At 37.5% G+C, this 27,987-nt stretch overlaps 1 protein-coding gene across 5 annotated transcripts in view; it reads right to left on the reverse strand.

Annotated features, from left to right (window-relative positions):
• Positions 1 to 1,108: 1,108 nt before the first annotated feature.
• LOC113956344 (solute carrier family 12 member 7-like) overlaps positions 1,109 to 27,987 on the reverse strand; it is a 70,376-nt gene continuing 43,497 nt past the window's right edge. For 2 of the 5 annotated variants that reach the window (XM_027662798.1, XM_027662797.1), the window contains exons 14-24: positions 27,334 to 27,432; positions 25,320 to 25,439; positions 23,525 to 23,629; positions 21,253 to 21,421; positions 19,164 to 19,359; positions 13,527 to 13,696; positions 13,248 to 13,379; positions 11,511 to 11,618; positions 5,904 to 6,085; positions 2,446 to 2,579; positions 1,109 to 2,008 (exon numbers count right to left, since the gene is read on the reverse strand). In XM_027662798.1, the coding sequence (XP_027518599.1) occupies positions 1,917 to 2,008; positions 2,446 to 2,579; positions 5,904 to 6,085; positions 11,511 to 11,618; positions 13,248 to 13,379; positions 13,527 to 13,696; positions 19,164 to 19,359; positions 21,253 to 21,421; positions 23,525 to 23,629; positions 25,320 to 25,439; positions 27,334 to 27,432 (1,507 nt within the window). In that variant the 3' untranslated portion in view covers positions 1,109 to 1,916. The other 3 variants (XM_027662801.1, XM_027662800.1, XM_027662799.1) reach the window with 3 other exon arrangements.

The raw sequence follows: 27,987 nt of genomic DNA on the forward strand, positions 1-27,987 counted from the left end.
CTGTGGTGTGGGCCCGGTCTGGCCCCGGAACGCGTGCTTTGCGGCGGCGTGGGCCCAGCCCGGCCCTGGGTGCATGCGCAGCAGTGCAGCCTGGCACTGGGCACGGAAAGGAGCGAGAGAATGGGAGTTTGGCCTGTGCAGACAGTGCCATCGTGGGAGATGAGAGGGGACACACAGAAGAGAAGTACAACCCTAAACCTGGGCAGATGGAGCTTGTTCAGCCCTGTAAGGCCATCCATCTAAGAGAAGGTCACTCTAAATACACCTACATCTTGAGGACCTTGCTGCCACTGTCCAAGTTCGCTCAGCCCCGGCATATGAACCTTAGGATTAAAGGGTGGGCTCAGTTCAGCGCATACTGTGTCTCATCTAAAAAATCCATTGTGCAGACTCAAAGGCCTTACCTGCATTTGCAAAGCCCTGTATCACCAGCGCGTTTGTAACAAATGTGGGTAGAGACCTTTCCCAAATCTTCATTTGCAAAGACTGGCCATGATAAGGTTCTGAATCGAAGGGGCCAATGTGCAGCAAAATTGTTTACACTTTGTATTTTCTATACCAGATGTGGCAGAAGAGAAAGCTGGGGCTGGTCTTTTGTCCACTGGGTAGCCTATACTCTTTACCTGAAACCCTGGGCCTAGCTGTTTTCCTTCCTTTCTCCACCTCCCTTGCAGTCCTTTACATACCACCTTTACTTAGCTTCCCCTTTGTTGTATGGCCTTTTCCTATCCCTCCCTTGCCTCACCTTGCCTGGTTTTGCTTTGCCTGCCCCTCCATTGACTTCCTTATCTTGCCTACCCCTACCTCTCTGTGCCTGGCCTACCCATACCTTGCCTTAGTTGGCCTACTTTTCCCATCCCTTGCCTTACCTTGCATACATACCTCTAACACTCCTGGCCTTGCCTGCCTCTGCATTGCCTTGCCTTCCCTATAAAGGAATAAGAAAAAGAAAAGGAACTAAAATAATAGTTTATATGTATAAATAATGCTTTTCTTTTTACAGTAGAACAATATTCTGAGACCAAACAAACACTTTAGGTCTTAAACAACATTTATCAAACTAAAAAACATTTACAAAATATTTACAAAACTAAAACTTAGGAGTTCATTCAGTTCAGAAAAGCAGATTTTATTTTAAACACATACAGCACATACAGAAAACATTTTCAAAATATACATATATCATAAACTTCCTGTGATTTATAAATTGCTAGAATTATAACTGGAACCAGGTAGAGTTCTGCATCATAGCCTTCCTATGAATTGGATGCTTACACGTGTCATTGGTATAGTCACACAATAACTACTAGTAGCTCATGGAAAAAAACCCACTCAGTTTGTTTATTTACTATCTCCTGCAGGTTTCAGGTACCTGACTAAGAATTTTAAATACAGAAATGTTATTTTTAACAAGTATAGCAAATCATGAACTCTAGGGAAATACTTTATGCACATAATATACAAATTTGAGTGATTGTATACATCTCTGCAGCATTTTGGTAAGGAAAGAAGACAACTTTTCCTAAAACTTTTCCCTTTATTAAGACACAGAACAAAGATTAAAATAATCAAAAGTTGCTTACATTTCTATATGTTTAAAAATACCATTACATTACCATTTTTCTTGTGTTTCACCAGAGCTTAACAAGTGCCAGAATTTGCTACATATAAATATCCTAACCCATCCACCATTTATTAATTCACTACAGAAATATTTTCTACATAAGTCTATCTGCCTAAAATACTACTTCAATATAACACTTTAATAGGAAAAAAACCCTACATCATCAGAAGATTCAGCTTGCAGATAATTTTCAATGCACTAAAACATGTAATGAAGCTGCTTAAATTATGGCAAATAACTTTGTTTTCTCATCTGGGGTGTGTGTTGTGTTTGAACAACATGTGCAAACAAATTAAGAATAAATGGTGATCACTTCACGTCCACTGCCTCGGACTAGGAGAACTCTATCCAGACCTTCTGTCAGAACTTCCAGAAACTCCATGTCTGCAATATCATTAGGTCAAGGAATTTATTCAGAAGAGAAGCAAAGTAGTCAGTAATCTCTCAGAAAGTCTGACATACAATGCAAAAATTGAGTTCGACATTCAATCAACAAGTTTTTTCCTCTGTCACCTTTTACTGTCCTGTTACCTGTTGGGACAAGTTCCTGGTTCTGCCCTACTTACCCATAGAAAAGATATAAATAAGAGATTTTAAAATGAGTTCAAAATTGAGAAATGCTTTATATTAATAAAACACCCTCACCACTCTCCATACTTTTTTAAACTTTCTTTGTGGAATCAAAGGTCATTTTCTTAAAGGCAAACTTACGTTTACCATGGTTATTAATGGTTACCCCAACAGGTAGACAGGAAATGGTACAATCACAAAAATCAAATTCCCAATTTCAAGAAATATGGAATCAATACAGTAGTGGATACAGTTTTCATCCCCTTTTCTGTTTTTAGGAGGTCCAGGCATATTCAGGAGAACTAGCTGAGCATGCTGTGATTTATTGAGCACTACTCCATTGAGCTTCACAGCGGTGTGCATTCTTCTCACATTTGACTGATTTCTAGCATGTGAAGAAATATTTTTAAGTATTGTTATAATACTTACATATTTGAATTATACACTACTTATTTGAAATTATAAGTTTAATCTATAAGCACACAAAATAAACAATTTTCATGGACACCAGTATTTGTATACATTCAAAATAAATGAGAAAATGCAATAATTTGAAAAGAACATTTAACTCTGAAATTCAAAGAGTTCTAAGCAGATTGTCAAAATGCACACATTTTTCAGTTGTCAGTTATCTTTTAACAGGATGAATCAAAACCTTGTTTTCAACAGAAGTTAAAGTTCAGTCAGAAAACACTGAGAATCCAGTTTATTGACCTACACAAAAAAGTAACTGGATTTATACAAGAATTTCCAAACAAGGAAATTACAGGCAAGCACTGTAAAGATTTATGTTGCACAGTACAAGATTTTACCCATGGTCCTTTGGAACCATTACTAAATTACTATAAGCTGGTGAAGAAAATTCAGAAACACCATAGAACTTTGAAAACATTACTAGTTTTTCATGTCATAAGAGTAAGGCAGTAAGGACTGAACTGAAATTGAGCCTCTCCCCTTAAATTATTAACATTAACTAATGTTTTCCTTGTTGCATCTACAACTATAATTGTTGTAAATTCGTGCACAAGAAGAAAAAAGTGCCAGGATTTCAAAGATGTCCTTATTTTAGTATTATTTAGTTGTCTTTTGGAACAAAAAGAAGTGTTCTTACAGTTCCTGAGAAACTACTACCTGTGTAAAATTAGTCAAGACTGGAAATACGCTACAGTGTGACAAAAATATCCAAACTCTACCTTAGCTCATTTATGCAAAAGATCTGCTGCCCAAAAGTAGATGCTTTACAAACAAAAAATAAAAATTAAAAGGCATTTGGCCTGAAGTTTAGTGGACAATGGAGACCAGCCCTATCAACTTAATTGATTCTCTCCCCTCTGCTACCTCCAATCTTCCCCCCATGAGAGAATGACATTTCTAAAGCTGAGTTTATCAGTCCCTCTTGGGGGATCTTCTATCACAGAGGCCATCTATCCTAAGAACCAACTGTACAAAACCCATATATGGAACAAAAGAATGCTTGAAGCTCCATTCTGCAGAAGTAGAACTGCATCTTGAGAACACCAAAGAACTATGAAGAGAGGCAAGACTGAGATGTATAAATATTGAAGCTGAAACACTGTTAACTAAAACTAAAATGCAGGACGTAAATTTGTGACAGAGGAGGCAAAAATTCAGCACTGAAATAAAGGCTCACATTGTGTACAATGTAAACTGAGGCTAACTAACATCAAGCACTGGTAGAACTGAAATCATACATGGTACACAAAGTAAGTTTCCTAAATTTTCATAAGAAGCTCAACTTGTTAAACAGAAAAAATTAGGAAAATGCTGAACTCTGAAAAAAAGAAGAGCAGTCAAGTGAGTTCCACTTAAGAGAAGTACTAGCCCATTTTTGTGTGCTGTCATACCCAATGTATGCCTGAACTTATGTTATTTCTACACCTGTACAGGTTGGTAAAAAGCAGGTAATAACTGACTTTTGATGAAACATGAAAGTTGCCTTTGTGAACAAATAATTCTTATTGTCCAAGTAGTTCTATCACAATTTTTCCAGAATAAAAATATATTCACTTTTTAATGTAGTTAATTAGAAAACTAAACATTAAACTGGTGCAGAGGAGTACTGTCAAGTTTTACATTTATTTTGAAACTAAACCACATGTTTTGTGACTTACCTTGAATAGAAAGTTGATAATATTTAAGAGAACATTACAAAGTCACAATGATGACTATTTTTTTCAGTGATATCTGCTAACTCACAGTATATTAAAGAAGGAACAAAAGAATAAAGGCACTGCAAATTATGAGTTAGAAACATGCATACAATGTACAGGACCACAAGAAGCAGAGAACACAGTCTATGTTGCTTAAATGAAATGAAATTTAGACTTACAGATTTCCCCATTCTCTATGTGAAAGGGAAGCAAATGCATAAAAAAACAATTGCCATCAGGTACATTTTAAAGTAAACAATACTAATATATTGTACAGGCACACCAACTTTGAACTGTAATTTCTATCCCAACTACACATAGTAGTTTAAAAAAAAAATCTGGAATCTGTGTCTTGCACAATTCTAAAGTAGTGATAGGAAATACTTTTTAGACATTAATGATAAAAAAGGCCCTAAGGATTAGAGTATAATGAAACCCAGAACAATGCTTTAGAGAATGAGAAAGATGATTTTTGGAATTTGCAAAAGGCAGACTGTTTCTAAAGATGTCAAAGCAAATCCACAAAACAAATTAGGATTTTAAGGTGTTGATTTTAAGTATGTTTTCTAACTCTATTTTCTACAAGTCCTAGATTTAAGATACGTTTTCTTTAGATATTAAGATTTCCCCTGACATCCACAGTTTTGGTTTGGTCATGTACAGAAAATAATTTAGGCTATGCTTCTAAGTGTATTCCTCCAGAAGTCAAAAAAATGTGTGTGTGTGCCTAAAGACACAAGATGAGGAAGCAAACAAGATGACTTCTTTCTGTCATTGCTTTTGTGTCTACTACATTGGTTTGACATAGGCAATAGCTCTTATCCATTTAAGAAAAAGTTATTAAGGAATATCTAAACAGGAAATACTTAATATAGTAAGACATACATATTTGCACAAGTTTTATAATGCTTTAATTTACAGAACAAGGGCTGAATGTCCATTTAAAAATCACCAACAATGAGCAAACAAACAACCACAATCCAAAACACCCCCAACAACCACAAAAACACCCACAAACCAACAAAAAAGCCACAAAACCCAAAACAACCCACACAATAAAAGACACCCAAAAAACATCCACCCAAAACCATAAGCTAAATATGTTGAAGCTAAATATATCTGCTGCTTTGGTACTCCTTCTAGTCCAACAAAACACAGGAAATAAGACAGGGATATATACAGTACTTTGTCATCCACAGGAAGACAGAAAAACATTAAGCATTTTAATATAGATGCTTTCTGGTACAATCCAGAAGTTGAGTTTACAATTTGAAATCTGTCATTTAAACTTCATTCACTACATTCTTGTGTATGACTCCTTACAGTCACTACTATTCCACCCAAGTTCATGCAATTTTTGTAAGAATGGTATTTAACTGAAGCACATAAAGAGATAAATTTTTTATTCAGTTTTAAATAAACCATAATCTCTTAAAAAACAAACCCCAGAAAATTACAAAAACAATAAAATAAAAAACCCCACACATTAAAATACACACAATGAAATACAAAACTCCCAATACCATATGTATACTTACGGTTTCATGTTGAAAACATCTTTAAAGCCAGACACATTTGAATCTTTGGTTTTATGCTTTTCAGCTGCAAACTTTTCTTTAGTCCAGGTCATTTGCACTTTTTCTGGCACAGCAACAGCCACACTTGCTTCAACTGCTGGAGCAGAGTGCGAGGCAGTATTTCTATCATGGATCAGCTGGGCCTGGTTACAAATCAAATAATCATCCCAAGATTCAGCCAAAAAGAGCATTTGTAAATGACACATTATTAAAATTTCGAAAAGGAATTTCATAGCAGTGGAATAAAAGCTACAGAAAAGTCCACCTTATTTGTGAAACAAATGCAAGAGAGTTTCACTTCAGCATGAAGTGAAACTGCTTGTAAAAATGTACTTATTTGCAGGATTACATCTGACCTGGAAGATTATTTTTGTAATGAACTAAAGTGAGGTTGAATTCCAGATGGTATTTTATTTTATTTACACCAAGGTGTTTTGCCAGTGAAAAACTTGAAAGCCAGTGCTCTCATTGTTCCCCAGGTAAGTTATTTTCTCATATACTGCTGTAAACATCAACCATTTTGCATGCCTTTAGCTGAACTATCACATGACTTTATGAACTCAGTATGGGACTTGCTATATTGAAGGCTAGCCATAGATTTACATTATTAGGTTACACTATTTAGGCATGCGAGAGCATACTACATAACAAAATCCAATCAATATAACCATGAAGGGACCTTCTCTTCCCTTTTAATAGTAGAAACTCAAATCAACTTCAAGAACTTAATATTATTCTTCCCACATAGATATGCACTTCCGTGTTCTCCATCCCCCTTGCTCCTTTTAAGGAAAAAGAGATGAAATATTTAACACATTATTTACTTTCTCTTGTAATACTTTGTCCATAGGCTTCTCTATTTCCATAAAATGCAATAAAAATACAGTACTTTTGACTCTTAAAATTATAAGTGAACTGGTATTTGGGTGGGGAGGATTCTTTTTGCAGTTTGAGGTTTTTTGTTTTGGAGGTGACATTTCTTTTTTCTGTGGTCTTGTTTGTTTGTTTGTTTTTTAAGATATTTAACAGTCCTGAAAGCTATTCAGAGACTTGATAAATCATGAGTTGAAGCTCCTGTTCCATTTGGGAACCTCAATTATTCACACTAGACATAGTTATGTCCCTTCACATATGTGATGATTCAGAAGAATCGATTTCATTCAGCTCAATAAAAAGCATGAATAAAAAACAAACAGATGAGAATACTACTTTTGATCTCTGAACAGTCATTCCTTTAATGGTTCACAAACTGTAATTGCAGTTGGTTTTAAATGCCTTAGAGCTTCTCTATACTCCCTAAATTATTTCCCTAGTCCCTATCCTTGAGGATTTCCAAATCCTAGAGTTCAATTCTGAGCTTCGCATAAATATCTATTTGTTTGACGGTCTTCCTTTGGTGATTAAATCATGAGTCAAGACCACAAATTAGAAGTTACTGTAAATACAGTTCTATCATGAGAATGAAAAAAGCTAACAAATACATGTCAATACTGTAAATACCATGCAGCAGTATCCAATTAACTAAACTTTCAAGGTAACAACCATAAGATGAGTTCAGTACAACTATGCTTTAGTGGGAGACAATTTGCCATTTTTAGACAGTGAGGCCAAGACAAATTCTAGACCTATAACACATGTTTATAAAAATCGAAAGACAGCAAAAGCACATTTTTGTTAGTGCTGTTTTGATAACAAATTAAAATACATGAAACACATGTTGTTCTCATATGCCATGAAGAAAGGGAAACACAAAGGTATACAGCACTTCTACAAATTAGGCTACACATCCATAGATATGAGCAACACTTCAAGTGCACCCTAAAATCATTGATTACATCAGTCCATTTCCCTTCAGACATCCAAGCAGAATGTAGTAATGACATTTATGGGTTAGCAATGGCTTGCAAGTAAGCATAGAAATCTCCTTAGATGACCTAGAATATCAATACAGTCTCCCAGAAGCTTCAGGACTTCAGTACAGGAACTACAAAGGAAGTCAATAGCTCTGAAAGCATGAAAGCTTATTAATGAAACATCCTGCTTCTGGCCCTTAAGAAAAACAGGCACTCTCAGAAACATGCTTCTTTCATGGAAAATAAGTGTGAGAAAGATAATGTAGTTCATGTTGCAGGAGCATCATCTAGAGTCAAAAAAAAAAAAAGGCAAGATAATTAAATTAGAAAAATAGTAAAATTGAAATTTATGAAGAACTGCTCCATAACAATGAGTCATTAAATTGTTCATGTGTAGTTCAGTTTGCAGTGGTGGCACTTCAAGTGTTGCAATGGGAAAATATGTCTAGACAGCTCTATGTCCAACTACCTCCTCCTCTTGATAATCATTAGTCAGCAGTGCATGGGCATCTTGGACAATAGAGAGTGAACTGGAGTAGCTTTTTCTTCTGATTGAGCCTCGAGACTCATCAGTGATGCTCTGAATCTGGGACAAAAAGGTTACCAATGACAAAAAAAAGGTCTACAGAGAAAAAGAAGACGATCATATTATCTTTCTTTTAAATAGATGAGATATGATATCACACCTTATGAAGCTCTTTTTTAAATGTTCTCTTTACAGACATTTGTGAAAACATGAAGCCAAGTGAGTCCAGTCTATACGGGAAGCTCAAACATTCACTTGTTTGTGAGGGTCACATCCCTTCGTATTTGCATATATTCAGATGGTTTTATTTAATTACAATCAAAAGTATTAAAAAATTTAAGCATGTGAGAAGGCTACTTTCCAACTCTAAAAACCAGAAGCAAATCAACCAAGTTTCTCAAAAAAGAAAACAAAAATCTGATGAGTTCCCGATCCCCAATTCTACACCAAAACCCAGAGGTAAGATCAAATTAGTTCTATTTTTAAAAAGTGACCGAAGAAGGGAGGGTGAGAGTGATGGCTTGTGGCAATGGATTTGCCATATGCAGGATGGAAGAAGTCCTGTCAGAGATGGACTAGTGAAGAAAATGAAAACAGTTCAAATCTTATAGAAACCAAAGTTTTTAAGGTGGTTTAAACAGGTTTTAAAATGGCTTTTACCTTTTTGCAGAGTCACTGATCTTCTTCCCAACACCCCCTGTGCTCCCACACAAGGTGTCCTGGGAAGGTGTCCTGAGGTGCTTCCCATTGGCCTTTGTTAACCCCTTTCTATTGGCTGTTGACCCTTCACCTGATTGGTTTTTTCTATGTGACCCTGAACTTGTGATTGGTCCCCTTTTGACCCTCCTAAAAGCCTTATAAACCCCTACCCCACAATAAACTTCCTCTTTCATCCGTCCCTCCCTGGTGGTCTGTGTGCTCCTTACAGGGTCGTCCTTGCTGGGCCGGGGGGAAGGGCATTCACCTCACAGGTAATGGGCTAGCAGCCTAAGGCCTGGAGGTCTCCCACATCTCACTAATCCATCGTAATGGCTCAGGGATAAAAGCATGCCTATGCGGGAAACAGCAAAAGAACACTGTACAGAAACAAATTCTCCTCTTTGAGAAGGTTTGAGCCTTGTTTGAAGGCATACATACAGAAAAGTGAGGTTAAAGTGCTAATCTTGGTGGTAACAGGAAACCAAATTACACTCACTATACAAAACTGAAATCTCAGGTTATATTTGAATGTCCGAAAACAGATGATGAAAACAAAAGCAATGCTAATTTGAACTAGTGATACTTATGAAATAAATGTTTTGGAGGTCATAAAAAAAACTGGAGGGGATGTCTCAGCTCATTTAAGAGAAGACGATCAAATTAAGAAAGGGTCTGGCACACTGAGTGCATATACTCAACTCACAGCTCCACAGGAAGTGATGGCATAACTAAACCACATTTTCTGATGAAAATACAAAAGAACAAGGTAGATTTAGATATCCTAATCAGAAAAACAGATGGATGTGACTTTTATTCTTGGACAAGGCAGTAAGTAAGTAGTCAAGATTCTTGGTATTATCAAGGATTCTACTTCAGACCATGAAATAAATTCAATGGTATTTTGAACATCTCAGATTTTACCCTGTCTGATATGAAGGAACAAACAGAAGCTATGATGGCAATGGTTACATGTAGATAAAATGAGTAACAAAGAAAGAAAAATAGAGGGAATAGAATCACTGTAGAATCACTTGATTAATCACTCTAACTCCACTGGAAAAATACTATTGTTCAATAAAGAAACAGTCACACTGAATAAGTTGGATAGAAAAGTTTGGGGCTTTACTGAAAGGATGTTAGGCAGGCTCAAATTAAGAGAAAACTACCATGACATGGATAAGAAAGAGAATTTACAGCAGGTCATTGCTATAGGAATAATAGGCATCTTTAGCAACCTTAAAAAATATCCTTTTAAGTGGAAAAATGAATAAAACGAGAGAAGAGGAAAAATAAAAAGAAAAAACCCTAAAAAACCAAACTGATTGGACTTGTAGGATTAAAACCAAAAGGAAAAGCCACAAGAAAAAAAAATGTAGCTGTTTTACAAATGAGCAGTTAAACACAGTAGAGCTCTCTTATTTGGCATGGAAGGGAAATAGTTTTACGTGATGGTAAAGTCAGAGCATTTACTACCTTTTACATCACTAAAAAGCATTGATAGTGATAAAATATTTTTTCAGAATGATAAGGGGGTAGCAGCATAATAAGCCAAAAGAAAAGGACTTAAAAGTTACAAATATTCATGAAAATACTGTTGCACGAATCTTGTCCCTCCATGCAAAATTGTAAGAAGAGGGGAGGTTTGTTGGCCTAATTTTGCCTCCAGCTGATCCATAAAACATTTAAAATAATGCAGAAACTAAAAGAACCAGTGAGATCTGAACAAATTTGTATTGTATTGTATGTATCATATAATATTGTGTGTTTGTAACGCATATGAGGAATGGCTGAGGAAGCTCGGGTTGTTTAGCCTGGAGAAAAGGAGGCTCCCTCTATTCAGCTACCTGGAAGAGGCTGTAGTGAGTTGGGGGTTGGTCTCCTTTCCCGAGTAACAAATGACAGGACAAGGCCTTAAGCTGTGCCAGAGGATGTTTATATGGGACATTAGGAAAAATTTCTTCACAGAAATGGTTATCAAACATTAGAACAGGTTGTCCAGGGTGGTGGTTGAGTTATCATTCCTGGAGGTATTTAAACGATGTGTAAATGTGGCACACTGTTTAGTGGTGGACTTGTTTGTGTTAGGTTAGTGGTTGGACTCAATTTAAAGGTTTTTTTCAACCTAACTGATTCTATGACTCCAAGACCAAATCTCAATCAAAGCTGATCGGTCCAGTTGCATAATCATGAACCTTAGCTACTGATGTCAAGTTTGGAAATGCTCTGAATATATTCCACACTGATGCTCAAATGTTTTGCTAATTAATACTTGCACCCATCTTGAGGAAAGGAAAACTCTTAGCATCTGTTCAAACAAAAGATTATTTCTTTCCCCATATTACTTTAACCTTGCAAATGAAACCAGTTGTAGAGAAATACAGAATGCAATTATGAAAAGTTTTGACTAGTTAGAAACTGATTAGAAAGCACCGCCAAGAAGTACTACTTTCAGATTTTTCACAGAACATCTTGTCAGGCCAAAGTCCCTACCTCCCTTTCCCTTTCGTTCTTTGACAGCTGCATCTGTTTTAGCATCTGAGATCGCTGTTCCATCATAAGTGTCTTCTCATATGTGAATGCAGAAATATCATTTTCAAACTGCAAAAGAAATCGGCATTAGAAACACCAGAAGAAAAGTACTACTTGGAAGAACACCATTTAGACAGTGTACCACATTCATTCAGTCCTGGATGTATTTATGGCATCAGAGTAATACCAAGCAAATAATTGATCAATCAATTCTGCCCTCATTTTTAAAGCTTAATCTTCAAACAGCAATTTCACACAGTAAAATCATATAACAATATGATTGCATTTTTTTCTAAATTTTAGGCACTTGGAACAGACTTTCCACTGTTTTTTTTCCAACTAGGCTGTCAAGTGAGAAAGAGTTGAAAGCGCTTATTAAACTAAGTCTGCATTGCTGCCACCTGAGCATATGGGCACACTTGTTTCCTTAAAAACTGTCCAGAGGCACAAAAAAACACATTCTCTTTTTATCAGTGAGAAATGTTCACAAACAGAAGCAATTAGGAAGAAATCATGGTATATATTCTCACACTGGCTCAAAACTAAAATACACTGTAAAAATCTCTAGCAGCCACCTGTGTTGTCACTGACTTGTAACATGCCTCTTACCCCTTGGGAGGTCCTCAGGATTAAATATTACCCAGATAAGAAAAGAATAAATACTAAGTACTTCCTATTTGCTCAAAATCCAACCAAGGCTGAGCCTTTTTATGACATTCTGTTTGCATTCTTTCAACTGCACATGCCACAGTATTTAAAGTTTTTATATTTAGTACTCTAAGCAAAGAACAATAAAATAAAGGATTTATCTTACTTCCTACTTTAAAATACTAACTAAATTTTTCATTAGTGATTTTTTTCATAAGTAACTTAAACAATTCTTAAAATTTGCTTTATGGTTGATTAGCATGATAAATCTTTTTGATAGGTTTTGGTCATTCTAGGAACTAGTGGTGGTAGAAGTTTTGAACCAGTTGACTCATCTTTATCCCACTTCAGAATGAGTAAAAATTCTGATGTTATCATGCATCTTACTTTGGACATTATGCTGGTCACCTTTGAGTTCTGGAAATGAAGTCCTTAGTTGCCAAAAAAAGTGGGTCTAGACAGACTACAGATTTAGTCCTTTCTCTTTAACAGTTTATGACCCATATTTAAAAGAGAAAAAAAGTTACAAAATTAATTTTGTCACTGACTGACTTGTGAATCTGTAGCTACACGGTCTTGTTGTTCAGTCCTGGCTGAGGATGGCAATGCCAAAAACTGACACACTCCCATTGGAGTCTAGGGACTCCTTATTCCAGAGAGATAGTCATACAGCAGTTGGAGACATGGACATATCTCATCCTCTCTCATGACAGATGCCACGACTTATTAGATTAAGCACATTCAGCCTTCCACTTCTAAAAATTCAAGCTTTTTCCCTCCGGAATGAACTATATCTCTATGGACTAGGTCTGATAAACAAAGTAAGCATTAACGAAAACCAAAACAGCTCAAACTCTACTTGACAAACCCATTAAACTCACCACCACATACACTATCATTGTGACATGGTAAGATGCTTAACTTCTTATTCTTGGTGGGACTGTAATCTTTCCATTTCTATATTTGGGTTAACATCTCTTCATCTGAAAAAAGCTAAATGTTTTCCCAAGTTTAGACCCGGTTGCACCTTAAAAATATGTAGTAACATACCATTTCAACAACTTCCACTTGAGCATTCAGTCTAAGATGATATAAGAACATCTGAAGATCCTTCTTCATTTGAATGCTATTATCATCCATTTGAGCGACAGTGAAGATACGCATTTTACATTTTCTCCAAACCTACAAAAAGATACATTATAACAATCTGTAACACTGTGATTGCTATCCACGCATAATTCTAACAAAGTGAAGGAGTATTTAATTGGAAATGCTTAGAACCATTCATTGCTAGAAAATGAAATCCCAGCCATTTTCTGCTGTCCTTGCCTTGTGCTGTCGAAGGAGAAAAGGCAGTAACATCAGCATACCACCATCGTGAACAATCCACCATACATCTATGTTTCCTTCAGTAAAACGTTCTTGATTTGTTGGAAATAAGTCAATGTTTTTAGCCACCAGAAGTGCTTGCTGAGCTGCTGTTGTTTCTCGTACAGTATCTGCAAGGGAAAACAAGACATTTAATCACAAACTTCTAGTTTTCATTTCCAGCTTTTGTTTTTGTTTTAAATTCAGAAGCTTAAACAGTCCCAGATCACGCTGAAGCAAAAAAGGAATACCCTGGGTGTCTTGGCTCTGGCCAGCACAGAGTTAATTTTTGCAGTAGCCAGGAGGGTGTGTGGCTAGAACCCAGAGGTTATTTTATACCACCTCACATCATTGCCAAGGGCAGCGGGGAGTCTCTATCAAGGAGAAAGGGTTCCTTCCGGTCGAGTAAGCAGAGTGCTGGTTCTGAGCCAGAGGGAGGGGTTGGGTGGTGCTGGTTCTGAGCAGTAAGGAGGGGTCCGGTGGAACTGGTTCCAACCTGGAGGGAATGGATGGGGAGGCGTGACTGTGATCAGGTTGAGCTCCACAGTGAGCATTTTTGCATGTGAATCACTCTTTCTTTTGTATATTTTTTTGTTATTAATATTTGTTGCTGTTACTGTTGCTGTCCCTATCTCATTGCCATTTCCAGTAAATTGTTCTTTTTTCAACCCATGATCTTCACCTTTTGTGCCTCCAGTTCTCCGCTCCAACCTGCCACAGGGGAGAGGGGGCAAGTGAGTGAGCAAGCAGCAGCATGGTTTGGAGAGTCTCAGTGGGAACACTAAACCAGGGAGTACCATTCCTAAACCACAGCTGTCTTTATTTGACATCCAACACTGGGCACGGAGAGTTGAGATAACAACAGATATACTCAGAGTGGGTTAGAAACAAATTTGATCCAAGAATTTATTGTATTAGGTACGGAAACACTAGTCAGTGTTGCTTTGTCTGTTCATGTGGGTGTGATACCTAGCCCTATATATATCCTAATGTGTGCTTCTGGTGATCATATTTTTCAGAGTAGGGAGAGGGATCACAATTGCTTTGTTGCTATACTATATGCTATCAGTTTATGACATGATAACATCATGGGCAATGAGGTCATTTGGGATTTGTATTCAGTGTTGCTCTCCTACTCTTATCTCAGATGCAAGTGAGATAAGGGAGTGCATTAATAGTCATACCCAGTTTGTGGGGAGAACAGGGGAGGATGCTTTTCCCCAGCTTTTCACCCCCTTTTCCTCCTTCAGGCCCATTACAACAACTTTTGAGAATTTTGAATTCCATTTCAATGTTAAGGAAAGCATGTCCTTGTTGCTAAGTTTACCAGGTCTCCTCAGTGCAGTCTACATCATATTCAGAGTCAAGAAAGATTTCTAGGGAGGTTATTCATAGATCTGCCCCAAGGGTGGATAGCCATGAGTGGCATGGAAGATGGGAGAAAACGGCCCAGCTTTGGAAGGATTATTCTGCTCCAATGGTATGGAAGTTCACCCAAGAACAACTACAGGACCCTGATAAAGTGACAGAATATTTGAAAGAAAAATGCTTTGGCAATTGCAGCGAGGCATGCAGTTATGCACTGTGCTGGGCACTGACTACTATTAATCTAACAGTGCTCGATACTAGACAGCACTCTCAGGGAGAAGAGGAGGAAAGCAGACCAACAGGCACTGTGGCCACTAAAACTGCAGCTGAGCCAGAGGAACAACATGTTCCAGTAGCAGTTGTGCCTATATAAAAGACAAAATCCAAGAAAAAATCAGTTTGCTTAGTGATGGATGAAGACGAAGCAGGGCCCTCACAACAGAAGGAAGAGGTAGGGCCAGAGACAATCACCAGTCCTTGATTCTTGGTGAGTTGTGAGATACATGGAAAGATTTTAGCCACCAATTGGGGGAGACCCCAATGACCTGGCTGCTCTGATGCTGGGATATTGTGGTTCATGATATAAAACCAGATGGTAGTTGAAGCCAAGCAACCGGGATCTCTGTCCCGGGATGTGGACATTGACAAGGGGATTGATAAGAAGAGAAAAACTCTCAGCCTCTGGAGGTGACTCCTGTCAAGCATGAGAGAAAGGTATTCTCTCAAGGATGATCTAGTAGTGCATGCAAGCAGGTGGAATGCCATGAAGCAAGTATCCAGTACCTGAGAGAATTAGCTGTGCTAGAGGTAATCTACAGGGATTCAAATAATGAGCAGTCCCCTGCAGATCCAGATGAGGTCCAGACTTCCCTGTGGTGGAAGTTTATAGACAGCATGCCCTCATCGGCTGCCAGCTCATTGGCACTGATGTCATGGAAAGACAGAGAACAAAGACTGCTTCTGGCGACTGCCCGACTCCAGCAATATTAAGCTCATCTTTTTTCCTCCCTACTGACCTGTGCCTCGCCTGTGGAAAGACTGTCCAAGACTGCAGAAAGATTTGAAATATTTAAGCAAGTCTGAGAGGAAATGCCCCATGCCTCACCAGTACAGAGTCTCTGCTATTGGGAGTAAGCACACCCTGGCTCAAGAGCGAGGCTACGCATCATGAGGTAATCTGTGATTTTACCCGCATAATCACAGAGAAGACATGAGGAAGTGGGATGGAAAACCCACCTCTGCCCTAGCAGCACACATATGTATGAACAACCACCACAGGAAATTCTTCAAGGATAAATGCTGGTCCAGTTTCCAGTGGGCAAGTCCTCAGATAACAGAAGGGCTGATGTTACTTCCGATCCTCTTCAAGGGACCTCCAGTTCATATTTACAAGAAGTGTGAAATGAGTACTATGACCAGGACTAAAGGGGCCCTGCCTCCAGCCAGGTGGAGGAAAGGGACTGCGTGGATCTGATGGCCTGGCACATCAGACCTACAAGAGTATATATAAGGCTTTAGCTAACACCAGTGCACAATGTACCCTGATGCCATCAAGGTATGTAGGGGCAGAATCTATCTCTATTTCTGGGGTGGCAGAGGGATCCCAACAGCTGACTGTAGTGGAAGCTGAAGGAAGCCTGGGAACAAATGGCAAAAACACCCCATTGTGACTGGTCCAGAGGTCCTGTGCATCCTTGGCATAGATTACCTCAGGAGAGTGTATTTCAAGGACCCAAAAAGGTTTTTGGGATATCTGCTGTGGGGACAGAGGAAATCAGACAGCTGAATACCTTACCTGGTCTCTAAGAAGACCCTTCTTCTGTGGGACTGCAGAGGGTCAAAAACAACAGGTACTGGTCGCTACCACAACAGTGCACTGTCGAAGTATCACATCAACCAGGACCCTGCATCTCCCATCCATGAGATGATTTGTGAACTGGAGAGGAGGGGAGTGGTCTGCAAGACTTGCTCACCCTTTCATAGCCCTATATGACCAGTGCATAAATCCAGTAAAGACTGACAGTGGACTATCATGGCCTGAATGAAGTCACACCACTGTGTGCTTCTGTACCAGACATGCTGGAACTTCAGTATGAACTGGAGTCCAAGGGCAGCCAAGTGGTGCCACTATAAACACTGCTAATGTGTTTTTCTCCATTCCTGTAGCAGTAGACTGCAGGCCATAATTTCCTTTACTTGGAGGGGTGTGCAGTACACCTGGAACTGACTGTGTCAAGGCTGAAAACACAGCCTCACTGTTTGCCATGGACTGATCCAGAGTGCACTGGAAAAGGGTGAGGCTCCAGAACACTTGCAATACATTGATGACATCATCATGTGGGCAACAGAGCAGAGGACATTTTTGAGAAAAGGGAGAAGTTAATCCAGATCCTCCTGAAGGTTTTGCCATAAAGCAAAGTAAGGTCAAGGGACCTGCCCAGGAAATTCAGTTTTTAGGAGTAAAATGGGAGATGGACATTGTCAGATGCCAATTGATGTGGGTAACAAAACAGCAGCAGTGTCCCCACGAACCAGCAAGAAGGAAGCACAGGCTTTCCCTAGGCACTGAGGAGTGGCTGAGGTCACTTCATGTATTCAGCCTGGAGAAGACTGAGATGACACGTTCTGAGGAGGCCCCACCATATAATCAGCTACCTGAAAATGAGAAGTGATACACTCTCTTTATTGACAGTTCCTGCTGTATTGGTATGGATCCATTGAAAATGAAAAGCTGCTGTATGAGCTATTGAGGGACAAGGTGGATCAAGTCAGGTTGGAGACCTGAAAGCCATCCAGATGGCTTCAGATATCACTGAATGAGAGAAAGGGCCAGTGTTCTACCCCTACATTGGGGTAGGTGGTCAGCAAATGCTCTGTGAGGGTGGCTAGACCGATGGAAAAAGACCAACTGGCAGCGCACAGGTAACCCCCATCTGGGTTGCTGAACTATGGCAAGACATCGCTGCCTGGGTAGAGAAGTTGGCTGTAAAAGTATGTCATACCAAATACACATACCCAAGAGTTGGGCTACTGAAGAACATCGCAACAACAGACAAGTGCATTGGGCTGCCAAGATTAAAATATCTCAGGTGCATCTGGACTGGCAACATTTCTGGCTCAGTGGGCCCATGATGCCTCACATCATCAGGGAAAAGATGCAACTTACAGATGGTCTTGTGATTGAGGGGTGGTCTTAACCATGGACAGTGACTATGGAGTACTTCAGATACACCAGTTGTGAACTCCTGATGCAGCTGGCAACCACCTAAGAGCACACCAGCCCTCCTGCCCTGGAAGACATCTAGGACAGATAGAACCCACAGTCATGGACTAAATGAACCCAACAGACATCTTGGAGGGGTGGTCATTGACTATGGAAATGATACTTTTGCTTGTATATATAGATATGTGGGTATGTATATATAGAGATGCATATATTTGGAAGGTGTACGATCTGGACATGACATAGATGGCATAGAATAAATAAGGGGTAGATAATGTCTTGGTTCCAGCCAGGACAGGGTTAATTTCTGCAGTAGCCAGGAGGGGGTGTGGCTGGGACTCAAAGATTATTCTATATCACCTCATATCATTACTAGGGGGAGGGGAAAGGGAGTCTCGACAAAGAAGAAGCAGTTCCTTCCAGTTGAGTAAGTGGTGCCAGTTCTGAGCCATAGGGAGTGGTCAGGTGGCACTGGTTCTGAGTAGGAGTGAGTAATCAGGGTGGCATGGCTGTCATCGGGTTAAGATCTGCGGTGAGCATTTCTGTACTCTCGCTTTTGTACACTTTTTATTAGTAATTGTTACTAATATTGTTGCTGTTACTGTTCATTTTCTTATCTCACTGCTGCTTCCAGTAAATTGTTCTTATCTTAACTGGTGATCTTTAACTTTTGTGCCTCCAATTCTCCTCTCCAGCCTGCAGCAGGAGGGAGAAGTTGGGGGGAGTGAGCAAGCAGTAGCATGGTTTGAAGAGTCTCAGTGGGAACACTAAATTGGAGAGTACCATTCCTAAACCACAACACTGGGTTTAGTAACCAGCTTTCTTAGGAGAAGAAAAAGCAAAGCCATGGTTGAAGAGGGCTGAGAAAACTCACTCCAAATAAAATCAGATATGGGGAAATATTCTATTGTCTAACAGATGTTCCTATCACATTTCTTCCACACAGCAAATAGTTGCATAACATAGCTGAATGACAAATGCAAAGGAGAAAGTTGATAAATACACACCAACAAAATTTTTCCATGAGAAACGATTTTCTGTCTGCTTCCATGACTGTGGCCATGCCATTAGGACTGTGTTGTGCTTCATCCCTCCTAGACCAGCTGACTGAATCAAATAGGATATTCCATCTCTGAAGTTAGGAGACACCACAATCTGGCAAAATCCTTTAGTCTTTTCTACTCCCATTAAGGCCTTAACATTCTGCAAAAGAAATATAACACATGGGAAAATACAATCATCAACACTGATAGTAAAAACCAGAAGGAGCAACAGCACTAAATAATAGTAAAGCTTTATCAACAATGTATAACATCAAGAAATCACTCATTCCAAGAGAGTAAACACTATTCTGTGAAAACTAGAGCCCAAAACACTATCTCCCCAAAAGACACCACACACAGTTTTTTCATTGTTTTAATTATTCAGCCTTTTATTTCCAAAGAAGAATGAATAAGACATGAATAAAAACCAATTGATAAAGATAAATAAAGGAACACTGCTTCGGGTAAAAGTAAAACCACTGACTGACAAAGCAACATATGGTTGGAATGACAAATTCTTTCTTTTGGAGTTGGATGGGTTTGGAAAAGTGTGATGCCAGTACTTTAGAAGAAGAGGCTGCCAAAGTTCCTTAGACACCTTTGACATTAAGAGGCTGATTATTTATCAGCTCCCAACATGGAAAAATAGATGTGTAGGAGACAATTGGAATCACTGTCTAAATACTGACAAGATAAACAGACCAGATTAAATATCCCACACCCCTTTAATTTCAACGTGGCTCTCCTTATTTGAACACTGACAAACATGCAGACACATAACCAAGTAATTTAAAAGAAGCATTCAAAATGGTATCAGGGTTGACTAGGGAACATCAGCTTTGGCATTTACTATTTTCTAATTAAATAAGCTTAACAATCCCATCATTATCAATTACTTGTGTGGGAGATCAGCGTGATTTCAGAAGGAAGAACCAGTACATCAATATTTGGAGTTTTTGAAGCACTAGAATTCCTGTCAAAAATCATCAGAAACAGATTTCATCATAGTATGCCTGGCACTGACATAGTGTGGCTTCACATCAGAAACTGTTTAGTAGAGAAAAAAGTCTTTAGAGAATCTGCTAGCAAAACTAACATATCTTTCTGTGCAAACAGTATCTGTGAGGGCATATCAGTTTAAATAGATACTTTTTTCTTTTGAAGAGACAGCCAGGAGAATCTTAATTTCCTACAGGTCTCCTAGAAACACCTTCTAGTTTAAATTTTCCAGAACCAACGAGGCCTTCAGATGCTCAAACTTTCACAATTCATCTTCATTTTCATTTTAAAAGCAATAGTTTCCTAAGTCTTAACAGCAGATCTGACTTTCTAGGGAACCCATGGATTAGGTCTCCCTTAAATTCATTCCTTTTCCATCTCTCAGAAACATAGTTGAGTTAAGTTAAGCCAACTACAGTTAACATTTCAAATCCTCATGGGTAAACAGTTTCTGCTAACAGGGGTTATTTTCATTCTATTTCACAGGCTGGCTTTTTTATTCTATGTCTTGTTTTCTGCTCACATATGTCGATAGTAACAGCTTAATAACAATTACTTTCACAATGTATCAATTGCTAGACTTTTCACCATGTTTTCAAGCTAACTGCTCTTACAGAGTCTTTTCATGAGATAGATCATCTGGCTTTATACTTTGTTATTTCAAAAACCACTATGGACAAGCCTGAATACCAGGGAGAAAAAAGAAACTGGGAGAAAATGGGTAGTTACCTATGTTAAATCCATTTCAACATCTCAAATGCTCATCTATTTTAGAGATATCAGGTATGAATAAATCACAGCTTTGTATACTACTTGGATCAAGCTAAGAAGTAACTGAATTGTCTCATCCTACTGGAAAATTTTATAAAACATTTTGCTATGTACACCAACCTATTCTTTTATACAATCATTGACTGATGATGGCAAAATTAGATGCTTTATTCAACATTTTACAAGAGTTTCTTTTAATTCAATATATGAGTTACCCAAATCTGGATTCAACATTTAAATACTAATGTAAATTACAAGTATTTGCAAGCTGTCTTTTACATACCTCTTCAGCTTTATGAGTTTCTGTACATTTATCTAAGTAGATTCCCTGAAGAACAGAGCCCACGATAGTCAGTCCTTTACCAGCCTTCAACTGAGAGGTGAAAGAAAGCAATCTAGGGTGTTTCACTAACTGCTCATTATCCAAGTTTAACAAGACCAAAAGTTGAGGTCTGCCAAACAAAAAAACGACAAAAATAACCAACCAAAAAAAAAGTAAAGCACACAAACATATTCATAAGCAAGGAAGAATTGGAAAATTAGAATTACCAATTAATAAAATGTAGATTAAGAGTTGAATTCAATGGAAAACAGTCAACTATTAAGCAGGGAAGCCATAATTTGTGATAGCAACAAGATTTTAGGTACAGAATACCTACATAAACCACCATACCATCATTCTGAGAAGCTCCCTTAAAGAACAGTTTTACCAAGAAAATTAATGAATCAAAGTTATCACCCTTCCAATGTCATCTAGTACAACCTCCTGCTTGAAATGACTAAATATTGAATGCACACCACACTGTTTACAGTTCCATCCAGTTAGATTTTGAAAACTTCCAGAAACAGAGTAAATCACCTCTGGGTAACCTCTTCAATGCTTAATTATTTTATCTTGTTCTTTCATTCTCCTACCATATACTGCTGTAAGGAATCTGATTCCATTTTCTCAGTAACCTTCTTTTAGTTTTTGCATATTTACTAGTTAGTTATAACAGCTTTTAGCCTCCTCTTCAGCCTTCTCTAAGCTGAATAAGTATAGCTCCCCTCAGCCTCTCCCCTCAGGAGATATGCTCCTGTGCTCCAGCCATCATCTCTGTGGTCCTATCCACTCCAGGTTATTGATGTCATTTCTATATTAGGGTATATAAACTTGGATTAAATATTCTAGATGTATTCTAAGGAGTGCTGAAAAAAAAGGAATATTATCTCTCAACATATTTACTTCTCAACTGTCTATGTTCCTGTCGATACCCTCCAGCATGTCACTGCCAAGACACACTGCTGGGATTACTACTAGAAACCATAAATCCTTTTCACCAGAGCAGGTTCCCAGTCTTGTGCACTGGACATGTCCGTGCTAGGTACATCCTTCCAGACTTTCATGATCTTATTAACCCATTCCCCTACCTGCATAGGTCCATCCAAAAGGACAGTAAAACCCTTAACCATACTGATAATGAGCCCAAATTCAGTTGCAACGGCATATTATATAAGGATGCACTCTATTTCCTTTAATCAATATCCAATCTGGTTCTTCTTCCCAAACCAACATTTTATACTTTTCCTGTCATTGCTTTTCATCTAATGAAGAGTTGGAGCATACTTCCCACCTCAAAACTAGCTCAGTTTGAGATGTAACAAGACAAACCAATTCTAGCAATTACACTGACACAGCAGAAGGATAACTGAAGCAGTCAGATATTTCATAGGAATGTCAACACTACATTACATTGATGCCTCTGAGATGCCAAGTTCATCAATCCCAGGGACAAATGATAAAATAATGCCATTACACTGAAAGGCAACAGAACATTGCATGTGCATGCACCGTACATCACTGAGCAGAGACTATAATTGAAATATCACATTACATTCGCAAGACGTGACAATGTGCAAATGTCCTTCTGTTTTTAAATGTTAAGTAATTTTTTACATTGGTTTTGAAGAAAATTGATAATTTAACAAGTAAAACAAAATACATTGCAAAAATAGTGGACACCTAACTTCATTACGTATAAATGGCCAGTAAATGTGAGATTTTGTTTTAATGATATCTAAGCAATTTAGAAAGTGTTACTATTGAATGAAGTTATATAAAAAAAAGAATGTCACAAAAATGGATTTAAACTAATAAAGGATCCTTCATATATTTATACAGTGTATTTCAGATGGAACATATGCAGAAGCAAAAGAACCACACTTAGGGAATTGCAGCATTTCTTCCATAGAGACAGTGAGACTCAAGGATACCTGTTCCTTTGAATCTGAAAAATCTATCAATAATCAAACATTAAAATTCTTCTGCACTTTTGAAAACTATGTCAACACCCCCATGAATTTAAACTGGAGTTAGTTTGTCCATATTTCCAGTAAAGTTGATTACATGCTGACCATAAGCTGCATTCCACTGCAGTAAAATAATACTATTGCAATGACATCATCGCCATGCCCAAATTAAAACATTATTTTAATGGTGAATTTTACTTTGGCCATTAGCTTTACCAGCAGTATTCCCAATACACTGACATATTTCAAGAATTATGTGACTCTACCTCCAGTTCTTGGTGTGAGGAGGACCGTCTTCCACACGAAGCAAAGCATAGCGAGCTGCATTCAGAGACAGTCCTCGGATTCCATCGCCCCATTCTTTTTCCGCTCTTCAGGACATAGAAGGAATTCGATTAACAGAGTCCCATTTATTTATACAAAGGAAGTATTTTTTCTCATGTGGGGGATAATGGGCATAAGAAATGATCACTTTTTTTGCATAAATGCAGGAAAAAACCTTGTCTTGCAGATTTAAATCAGGATTGAAGACTAACCAAGGTGAAGCAGTTCCAGGTGCCCTCAAGGGAATTTTTTCTTAAGTATTTATTTACTATGGTCTATTTTATTCATACTTCAAAAGCATTTTTGTAATTGTGACAGCTACTTAAGTTGCTTTTTAGCACTAGAATGAATAAGTGAAGGTTACTTAAAAGGAATTGTTTTAAAGCAGCAAAATCAATAAGTGAAGCTTGACTTTGTATGGATTAGTGTAATCTATCTTCCCCTCAACACTACCACCACAGCTTTCTCCACTTACTTTCCTTCCCAGCTTCTCTCTCAGATAAGCCTAAAGGTCCATCCACCCTCCTTTTTAACTCACTTTTAAACTCCCTATGTTTTCCAGTCCTTTTAATTCTAGTATTAGAATACTGAAGATTGAAAGTGGGCAGGAGGGTGGATTATACTACAGCAAAGGGTCTAACTCCCTTGCCCATCCTCCCACTTACGAATTCATGAATTCTCACTGAACTCTGCTACCTCTAGCAAAGCATCTCTTTCTACAAGGTAAATGTCCTGATATGTGCCAACATTTGTAGAGCCTGTATACAAATTTGGAAATATGTGTAATTTTCTGCATGTGCATGCCTATATACATGCACAGAACTGTTACCATTTGATCTGACTTCCTTGATAAAATAGGGAAATTAATTTCCTTATCATTAACCCATTAAATAGAGAAACCCAGGAAAGCATCTAATCTGGAAATAGAGATATTAGAAGATGGAGAATCCACAAGGGGGAGTGATTTATACCAGCTGATCCACTTAAGACCTGTGTTTAATCAGTCATCAAAACAAGTGGCCTTGCTTCAGTTTCCTGTCCAAGATCTTACTATTTTTTATCAGTATAGGGTGCATTTCCTTTGGAAAGGATAACATGCACATTACTGATCATAATCACCTCTAGTGTTTATTATTGTTGGTTAGGTGAGGGGGATTGTGTTGCTTGCTGTTTTAGTTTTGGTTTTGTTATGAACTCAGCATGCTTTTCAAGTCTCCTACTTGCTCAGCATTTCCTATAGATACGAGTCTGTCTCAAATGCATACAACGTTGCAATTTAAAGATTACCTAAGCCCTCAGAAAACAGATAATTTTCAGTGGATCCTCTGTATGATTCAGTATGATTAATTCTAAAAAGTGCTAAAGTCCGCACACAAAAAAAGTAGAGTTTGAGCTTCAGCACAAAATAATAATAATGTAACAGTTCTGTAACAGTTGATATTGAGAGGTGATGTTCTTTAAGTACCAAAACTTTACACCATCATCTCTGCTCCAATGAAAGTTTCTCAGCCTTACTGGGTCTTATTCAATTAGTTCTGGCTGTTGAGAAGCTTGGAAAAGAGCTTCCAAGGAAATTAGAATCTGAAAACTTACAACACTTAACAGAGATAGGATCTTACCTTGTTTCAAGGAATAGTCTGAATTTTATTACTTCAGTTGTATCTATTTTATACAAAAGTGCTTTTTGCTGATTGTTAAAGATATTAAATATAGAATAAATAAGATATATGGTCTTACCCTCTATATTCTATGTATTTGTATATACATCCTGCGATTAGCATGGCAATCAAAGCATAGTACCAAGAGCAAATGAACATCAAGGCAAGACATAAACTCATCCCCAGGAATGAAAGAGTCCTAAAAGAAACCATTTTTTTCCATTTTTTTAAATAGGCATGCAAATGTTCTACAAAGTCAATTTCTTATTTAAGTTAACTTCCAGAAAGGCCTTTCTTCTTCAGAGGCCATTTTATAGCTACTATAAAAGCAAAAACACACTATCCCAATTTCAGATCATTACAAAAAAATACACTCTAAACCATTGTGTGACGAATAATACAACTGAATTAGATATAACAATAGATTTACTACATTCATCAGTGTTGAAACTCTATCAGTACCAAATAAGGTCAGTTTCAAAACATAATACTATCCCTCACTTACTGTTGATTTGAATTCAGGCTAAAAAATTTTCAAACAGTAACAAACAATATTGTTTTTTCCAGCAAAAATAGTTGATTACTTTAAATTCAATTTGACTCATCAGTTCTATTCTTCACTTCTGTTGTGGCCTGTCTGTTACGCATTAACACAAGAGGGTAGAAGAGAATAAAGAAGAGAAGGCTATAAAGAAAGAATGACTGTAAGCTGAAAAAATTACAGAAGCATTTTCAGACTAAAATCTGTATGCCTGGTTTGCGCACGCTACTATCAAAGACAGATGTAAATCAGCTTAGAATGGACAGTTTTGTGTATACTTTTAGTCATATACAACACTCCAAATTACTTTTCACCCAATTTCCAAATTAGAACTAGCTTTCACTATATTGGCAAAGAGTATCAGCAAATGCAACTTTCATTTGCTACTTCAGTTTACTTTTTTAGTACCACGCAAGCATTGAGTCCAGTTATAAACTAAGGGAATGCTTTCTACCTGTTCTTGAGGATGTCAATCTTGTAGTTTGCTTAAAAAGAACTGCTCTTTCATCCTGAATTAATATAAGACTCTACTTTCACTAAAAAAAATAAAATCCCATCCCAATTCCAGCCAAACATTCCAACACCTGCTTTGGCTGTAAGTAATCACACAGTGAATCAGCTAGCTCAATGATCTCTCTGAGAAAAACAGAAAGGAATTGTTGTCAAATGTGTGTAATTGGAGGGTTAGGTGTCAAACTAGTGTGTGACTACTGAACATATTCAACAAGTTTTTTACAAAGGTAAAACCGCAACATTTCATTTTCACTCGACTCTTTGAAAGGAAAAATAATAAACAACTCTTACACCCTAGAATCATGCCAGTTTACCCCGTATATGTTCTAGGCTTTAAGGTATTTCAGCACTAAAATTTCTCAACAGAATTACTGTTAATTAAATTATGTATTTTTAACATACAGTTAAAAAAATCAAGAAGTTTCCCAATCTTAGTTTGAAAAGTTTAAACCCTCAAGCCGCTAAAAAAAAAAGACTAGACAAAACCCACACCCTCACCTTCAGTATTATTGACCTTTAGTGATTTTGTTAAGTGTCTACTTGTCTACTTCAGTTATAAAATGCAATGTCCAAAGTGTATTTTAAAACCAGCGATCATATCATCAATGAGCCAACTGATGTATATTGAATGAAACTTTTTTTTACAAGTTGTGGTTTTGCATATTTTTCGCATAACCAAAATGAAAATTGTCCCAACGTTCCTGAACATTTTTATCAATTCTCCTTATTTATATATAAAAGATAGATTATGTGTTTTTCATCCTCATTTTCACACAGGTCTCTTGCCTTATAAGCAATATAAAATGTCATCCTATAACCCCTTCCCAAGCCATCTACGTTAGCCACGTTTTCATGATCACTGTTATTACTAGCGCTATTGCAAACACATGAAAACAAATCTTGCTTTTAAAGTATTCAGTGCATGAATCATAACTCATTTAAGTCAGAAAGGAGATTTTGTTTTATTATCACAATAAAATCAACAATTTAGGGCTGTATAGTTATTTTTAACTGTTCTGAATGAAGAAATATTCCCTACCAGTGGTAATACTTGAAACGAGGTCTCCAGTTAGGAGTTCGTAAAAGTGTTTGAACTGCACAAGCCAGATTCACAAACATATAGCACATAAGGAAAAACCTGTTAAGAAAAAAAAGAGCATTTTCCAGTAAGAAATTAACTTGACAGATGTGCATTAATACAGTGAACACAATTCAAAAAAGTGTGGGAAAGTGTCCATTCTCCTGTACGCTGTGTTCACAGTGACCAATAGAACACAAGACATAGATTAAGAATGCTTATAGAATATTACACCTCAAAATATGGTATTAGTATAATATAGAGCCTCAAACAAATATTTCAGAGACAACGTAGCAAATAACTGACAATCATGGTGTATTGTTTTTGGCTGGGACAGAGTTAATTTTCTCCATAGTAGCTCATTTGGTGCTACGTTATGGACAAAATCAGTAAAATAAAATTCAGTTCATATCCTAAAGTATTAAATGGTTTTGTCTGTCTCTACTAGATGCATGTGACCTAAAACTGCAGGAATTTTTATTTTAAAATCCTTTTTTCTTTTAAAGTTGAACATATTTTTATTTGCATTCAAGAACTCTGTCATGTAAAAAGTTTTTTGTGCCTAGAAAATTATTTCCAGCCAGAACATTTTGTTGTTTCATATTATCTCCAGGA

The sequence above is a fragment of the Corapipo altera genome, unplaced genomic scaffold (assembly GCF_003945725.1).
Source record: "Corapipo altera isolate COAL_440 unplaced genomic scaffold, ASM394572v1 359, whole genome shotgun sequence".
NCBI lineage: Eukaryota > Metazoa > Chordata > Aves > Passeriformes > Pipridae > Corapipo > Corapipo altera.